The sequence below is a fragment of the Otolemur garnettii genome, unplaced genomic scaffold, assembly GCF_000181295.1.
Source record: "Otolemur garnettii isolate 467f Iridium unplaced genomic scaffold, OtoGar3 scaffold00081, whole genome shotgun sequence".
Lineage (NCBI taxonomy): Eukaryota > Metazoa > Chordata > Mammalia > Primates > Galagidae > Otolemur > Otolemur garnettii.
In genome coordinates, this window is record NW_003852476.1 from 6,430,732 (window position 1) to 6,437,652 (window position 6,921).

At 49.8% G+C, this 6,921-nt stretch overlaps 1 protein-coding gene across 1 annotated transcript in view; it reads left to right on the forward strand.

Annotated features, from left to right (window-relative positions):
• Nucleotides 1-2,611: 2,611 nt before the first annotated feature.
• The window catches only part of LOC111726802 (protein kinase C eta type-like), a 24,673-nt gene continuing 20,363 nt past the window's right edge, over nt 2,612-6,921 (forward strand). Inside the window, exons 1-3 of the mRNA XM_023515873.1 lie at nt 2,612-2,622; nt 2,902-3,040; nt 3,708-3,896. Of these exons, the coding sequence (XP_023371641.1) occupies nt 2,612-2,622; nt 2,902-3,040; nt 3,708-3,896 (339 nt within the window). The remainder of the gene's footprint in view (nt 2,623-2,901; nt 3,041-3,707; nt 3,897-6,921) is intronic.

The following is a 6,921-nucleotide window of genomic DNA, read 5'->3' on the forward strand; positions in this document are numbered from 1 at the left end:
GCCTGCATCTCACTGTGCCCCGCCTGCATCTCACTGTGCCCCAGCCTGCACCTCACTGTGCCCCAGCTGCACCTCGCTGTGCCCCAGCCTGCACCTCACTGTGCCCCGGCTACACCTCACTGTGCCCCAGCCTGCACCTCACTGTGCCCCAGCTGCACCTTACTGTGCCCCAGCCTGCACCTCACTGTGCCCCAGCTGCACCTCACTGTGCCTCAGGTTGCACCTCACTGTGCCCCGGCTGCACCTCACTGTGCCCCAGCCTGCATCTCACTGTGCCCTGGCTGCACCTCACTATCCCTAACTCTTGCCGCCACCCCCAGAGGAGCAGGCATCGGGCCTCACAGGGCCTCCCAGGTCAGGAGCCTCCCGTGGAAGGACTAACAGCCAATGCTCCTGGCAGGGGCCTCCCTCATGGGATGTGACCCCTGTCATCTTCAGCCCCTGCCCTACACTCCTGCAATCCTGACTTCCTGCAGTTTAAATTCACTATGCTTATACTTGGGCGGCGGGGGTGGGGGTGGGGGAATAGCACCCACAGTCACAGCCAACCAAATGCATCCACTTTGTGGGGAATAGGATTCTACATGGGGACGGGGAGGGCTCCTTGGGAGCCAGGGCGGGTTTGAGCTGTGGGCTGAAGAGTCTTTGCTTGGTTTGTTGCAGGGGGTGCCTGGGCCTGCAGCACCTTCTCCTTACACCCCCTCTCCTTACACCCCTATACCCAGAGAGGCCCTGCTGGGAGCAGAGGAGCAGAGAGAGGGTCTGTGCTGTGTTCCTGTGGACCCAGGCCAGGGAAATTCTGCTGCTTTAACCACACTGATCTCAGATTCTTGGAAAACAGAGAATGAACAGAGGGGTTCATTTCCAGGACCACAGTCTATGGGACCTGCGTGGCCAGGCCGCATCCACCAACAGGACCAAGGCTGGGCCTGTCATCACCTCCCTCCTCTAGGGCAGGAATGTGATCTGGGTTGGACAGGGACCAGCCTTGGGACAGGCAGGACAGCTGACCATTTATCCGGAGACTGGGGATAGAAACAGAACCACCAGCACCCAACACAGCCCACAGTCACCTGCAGCCACACTGGGGGGACACTCAGCAGCTCAACACAACTAACCACAGGGCCCTAGGTCATCCGCATCCCCCATGTGACACATAGCTGCCTCTTCACTGATGAGCCTCTGTGGTTTGCCTCTGAACACACTATCCCTTTGAAGAACAAGGCATCACCGTCTCCCTGGTAGACCAAGGTGCTTTTTGTGCCCTCCCTAGGCTGGCTGGTGATGGTGTGGTCTGTAGGACCCTCCCAGTCTGCCCTGATCCATCCTGCTCTGTACCAGTGCCTAGGATGTGGCTGGAGGCAGGAGAACCAGGAGCCGGAAGCCCATTCTGGGGAGGGCTTGTTTGAAAAAAGCACTACCATGCATTTGTAGACGGTTCTACCCAGGTGCAGCCATGTTTCATCCTACGTTAAGGCTTTTTACCAAATAGCCCTACTGCTGACAGTTCACTCCTTTCTAGCAGATTCCACTCTTAGGAATTGAGAGAGGGTGGGAAACACCTTCTTGCTGGGCTCTCCGTCACCTGCTAGGCCTCTCATGTACCTGGGTACATGCAAACCAACCCTGCTTCTCCTTTTCCTGGTTAACATCCCCAGAACCCACTGGATCTAAGCCAGTGGACTCGTCCTTTCTGCAGCTTCTCTCTGGTCTGCCTCACATGGTTATCAAGACTTATTCCTGACTTTGCCTGGACCGGAGCGCTGCTTGCCTCCCCCTCACAGGCCCCTTATTTTCCACCTTATCCACCAGTGTCCTGGTTCAGGTCGTAGCCTCCCCTCCCTGGGCCAGCTCAGCTGCTCTTAGCTGATCTTTCCTCCTTTAGCCAGAACCTGTTACTCCCAGAGCTTCAATGGGTCCTTTTGGCCTAATATCTAAACATCAAAATGCCTTAGCGTGGCACTCCCGAACATTCACAGTTTGAAGGATGTAACTTTCCACTTGAGTCCTATGGTTTCTCATGGCCTTGGCCTCAGTGCCCCCAGGATCCCCAGATGGAGCTCTCAGAGCGCACCTGCTCAGCCGTGCCCTGTGCCTGCCGCTGGCACCTGCTCCCTCTCACTGCCCATGGCGACTTCTCATACTCCCCTTCTCTGCCTCTGAGGCTCTGACTCACACTTCCAGACCCCACATGAGTTCTGCATCTTCTGTGAGTCTGGGTCTCTGTCCTCCCACTGGAAGGAAGGAGTTGGTCCCCTTTCTGTTTCTCTCACACCGTTTGGTTCATCCGTTCCTCACACCACTTGGATTATACAGCAGTTGGTGTGCTCTCTAACCCCCTCTGTGCGTGTGTGTAAAACAAGTATGTCTTGAGTACACTACGCAGGCATATTGTGAGCCAGATCAACCTGATCTCTTTGCCTTTGTGGAACTTAGAGCCTAGGAAATATTTGTCTCTTTGTTCTGTGAGTTCTTGAGGGTGAAGATCATCTGTGCTCCTGGTGCCTGTCACTGTCCCTGGCCCACAGTGGCCACCTGCTCTCACTCAGTGAACTCTAATGGCAGGGATGGGTGCTGGAATAGAAGACGGGGGTGGGCGGGGGGATTTCCTATGGGTTCACGGTAAGTGGAAAGCCTGGAAAAGCTGCATCTTACCTTCAGCTTTCGTATGTGGTTAGTATGTTCACGAGTGTGCCCCATCTAGGGACCTTGAGCTTGCTTCTGACACTTGATCTCCATTTTTATCCCCAGAGCCCAGAGAAATGTGTTCCGTTTGAAGGGTGTGCAGGGAGTGCACACATGGCCAACTGTGGTCTGCACACCGTTTCCTGTGAGCTAGGCCTTCCAGGTGGAGGGTTTGGGGCCTGGCTGCCTCTCCCATGCTACTTCTGTGTCTTTCAGAGATCTGAAACTGGACAATGTCCTGTTGGACCATGAGGGTCACTGCAAATTGGCAGACTTTGGCATGTGCAAGGAGGGGATTTGTGACGGAGTCGCCACGGCCACCTTCTGCGGCACGCCTGACTACATTGCTCCAGAGGTGAGTGCAGCTGCTCAGAGCGGCTTCTGGAATCCGAGCTGCACAGTGACCCTCAGAAACCGGAGAGCCACCTGCTGCTTCATGCACTGCAGCTTTGGGGGCAGCGTTAAAAGGTGCAGGGAGCTCACACGTGGCCTCCAGACTCATTGATGATTCATTGGCGAATAGCAGCTAAGAATGTCCTGGGTCCCCCTAAATAAGAATTGGAGTTAAATTTTTTTTGGCACACTTTGTAGTCACTTTAGGCTTTAGCCCTAAGTGAAAGCACCATGGGCTCTGCTCATAGCTATTTAATTTATTTCCCTCTTTGTTCAATGATTTAATCCCAGCCCCATTTAGCAGAACGAGAGAAAAGCTCTCAAATCTCTCCCATCTGGGTAAAGGAACCCATCCTCCTCGCCCTTCTACACTGATCTGTGTCCAGACTCCTTCTGATTTGGATCTGCACGTTCCACACCTTGGCCTGAGCAGGCCATGAGTATTTGCTCACTTAGATGAGAAGGTGTCGCAGAGTTGAACACAGGGAAGACAAACTCCCCCATGGAGATGGAGTGAAACACACATGCGGTGTACTTTTGATATTTCCTCGTCCATCCCCTTCCTAGTCTTAGAGAACACACTTGTTAATCATGTGTGCAAACCTTTCTCATGCTGCTCCCCTGCATAGATCCTCCAAGAGATGCTGTACGGGCCTGCCGTGGACTGGTGGGCCATGGGTGTGCTGCTCTATGAGATGCTGTGTGGCCACGCGCCCTTTGAGGCAGAGAATGAAGATGACCTTTTCGAGGCCATCCTGAATGATGACGTGGTCTACCCAACTTGGCTCCATGAAGATGCCACAGGGATCCTAAAATCTGTAAGTGTGGCTTATCCAGCAGTTCTGACTAGCAAACAGCTTGCTCTATGCACTACTTCTTGTGTCTTTTTTCTTTTTCTTTCTTTTTTTTTTTTTGGAATTTTTGGCTGGGGCTGGGTTTGAACTCACCACCTCCAGCATATGGAGTCAGCGTCCTACTCCTTTGAGCCTCAGATGCTGCCACTCATTTTTTACCTCCCATCAGTAATCCATCAGCTCCAACTAAAATGTATGTTCTAATCAAAAGAACCAAAGAATCAGAGTTTTCTCTCTTAAGAAATGGTTATTTCTGAGTTCATTGCAATAGCCCTTGATAGCTTTGTTTGCCAAATATCAAGTCTTTCCATCACTCATGACTTAAGTGTACACTCCCCATTCGTACATTCAGGCCACAGCAGGGTGTGAGCCCAGGTAAGCATCATTCCCAATCTGCTACGACATCAATTGTGTTTCCATCGGCAGCGTCCAAGGAGCAGGACAAAGGGGCCTGTACCTTAGTGCCTGGAGGGAAGAAGGGTGGTTTTCCAACCTCTGCAGATTCTTTTCACGCCATCTCCTAAAGCCAGCAGCCATGCCCAGGCTCCAGGTAAATGTGGTAACGTGTCATGCTGAGGAAGTCTTTTTGTGTGTGTGCGTAGTCACTGGGCTGAGGAGGTCTTTTCTGTGCGTGTGCATAGTCACTGGACACCTTACTTTGAGGTGAGGAAGAAACATGAATTTGACACCTTTATGTTGAAAATAAAGTATGTGCAATTTGGGTCAGTTCTGTAACCACATGAGTTGATCTCAAAAATCATATATTTTCACCTCTAGATGCAAAAGTGATATAAAGACAAATAAAAGAGCCGTTCTTCAAGTGGGGAGAAATCAGAACAGCTCATTTTCTCCTGGATGGTGTCTGTGGGATAAGAATTACTTTCCTCGGGTTACCTCCTTTCATCATTTGAGATAAAAAGCCAAATTTGGGAAATATTAGCTATCTAGTTGACAGAATTGTCTCTTTAGAAATCTCTGGTCTTACAATCAATGCCATTTCAGGAACAGTTTTTACATGGGCCACTGTGTCCTGGAGCTAAAGGTGCTGTTATCCCTGAGAATTCTCCAGATCACTGGAAGAGAAACAACCACAGAAATCCTTCTCAGGCAGATACTGCCAAAGCGAATCATGTGTAATTCATAGCTTAGGTGCCAACATCCTCCTAAAATTGAGAAAGCCCTAATCTCACGTAGAAACAGAAGCAGAGCCCTTTGGGTTCTGCCAAATGTCTCTTGTACAGCATGTTTTTGTAACAAGTAGTCATTTGTGTATTTAGTAGAAATTTTAGACCGGGGAAACCAAGAATGTGGCTTTTATAGTTTTACAAGTAAAGCAGCATAGAAAAAGGCTTTTCTTTGTGGATTTATACCATGAAGTTTCTTAGTTTCCTGAAGGGAGTCCTACTCACCTGGTCTGGCCACAGCCAATCGTGACAACAGTCTTGGCGAGCTACAGAGGTGGGCTCATTCAGACCCAGAATCTGGCCGTCATGTGCAGGGTGTGCCAGCCCCCGGGGCCCACAGCCATCACTGTCATCATTCCAACGGCCTTTCACAGTGCACATATTCAGTCCAATTACTGTATCTGATTTAGCATTTTTAATATTTAAGGACCCCAGAGTTAGTAATTCAAGTGAAAATGCTAATTTGAGCTATTACAAAGTGTGTTTTGGTAGCCTTGGTGGATAGAGGTCACTATGCTTGATAACCGTGAAAGCTAGGAAAGAAAAATCAGTCTGTGCCCAGCAAAATTTCAGTGTTCTCTATTTGAGGGTTAGCAATCCAGATCAGGGTTTCGCTGATAAATATTTCATACCTTAGGAATCTAGGTCTAGTAGAAATCTGAAGAGGCCACCTCACTATTTGGTTAGACTTCCACTAACATCTGCTTCTCTTAATTTTTGTCTTGACATTTTTATCAGTCCTCAGCCTCATTTAGAGTCTCCCTGAGAGAGTGCTTTCCAACTGCATCTGAGGCTAGGTATCACTTACTCCCTCAGTCAATCCTTATAGAACCTAGGACAGGTACTAGGTTAAGGTCAAGGTTAAGATTCATGCAGAATTATTAAGATTGTTATTTCTTAATTAGATACATACAATTGCTTTGAGCTTTATCTTTTATGCAAAGACAAATATTTTTGGTAACAAGCACGTGTGACCCAGTAATACTGTTCGTGATCTTCACTCTGCGGGAAAACAGCCCCTGGTGCCTGATCTTCCCTGGAGACTCAGCTGTCCCTTCTCCTCACAGGCTCACTTCTGGGAGGCTGAAACCCCTTCACTGTCTTTTATTTCTGCTCCTAACACCAGCTGCTCTATTTGGTTCATTCCATATCATTTATCCAGCGCTCATTTTCCTTAATGGCAGTCCACGTGTGTCTGGGGTGTCTTCCCCAAAGCTGGGAGCAGTGACTCTGAGCTCCCATGCCAGGGCAGCCTCCTAGGCCTGTCACCATCTAGCTGAGTGACCTCAGGGAGCCCCCGTATCCTCTGAACCTCAGTGTCCTTGCTTGTAAAATAGAGGGGAGAAAAGCCGTGCCGTGCGGTCACTGTGGGGATTACACAGAATAGTACAGAAACATGTCCCAGCTGCACTGAAAGCCTTCTGTTTCTTCCTCCTTCAAGGAACATGCCTTCAAAGTAATTTTCAGGAAAATCTTAGAAAGTCGTCAGATAAAATTACTAAGAATAAAATTCACTGAGAGAATTTCTGGTATAGTTTTGTACAATTTTAGGCTCCTTGCCTAAAAACAAGTTTAAATGCTATAGAGGAGGACGTCCAGCTCATCTTTGCAGAGGACTGAAATACGTAAACGAAAGTGTGATGGAGGAAGAGAAAGAGAACAGCTGAGAGCACGCGGGGCCTGGGGAGAAACCCTGGGAGGGAAGGCAGCAGGGAGGGGTGGTCAAGGACTTGCCTCCTGAGCAGGGCTGTCCAAGGGCACATCTTGCCTCTGGAGCAGGGCTGTCCAAGGGCACATCTTGCCTC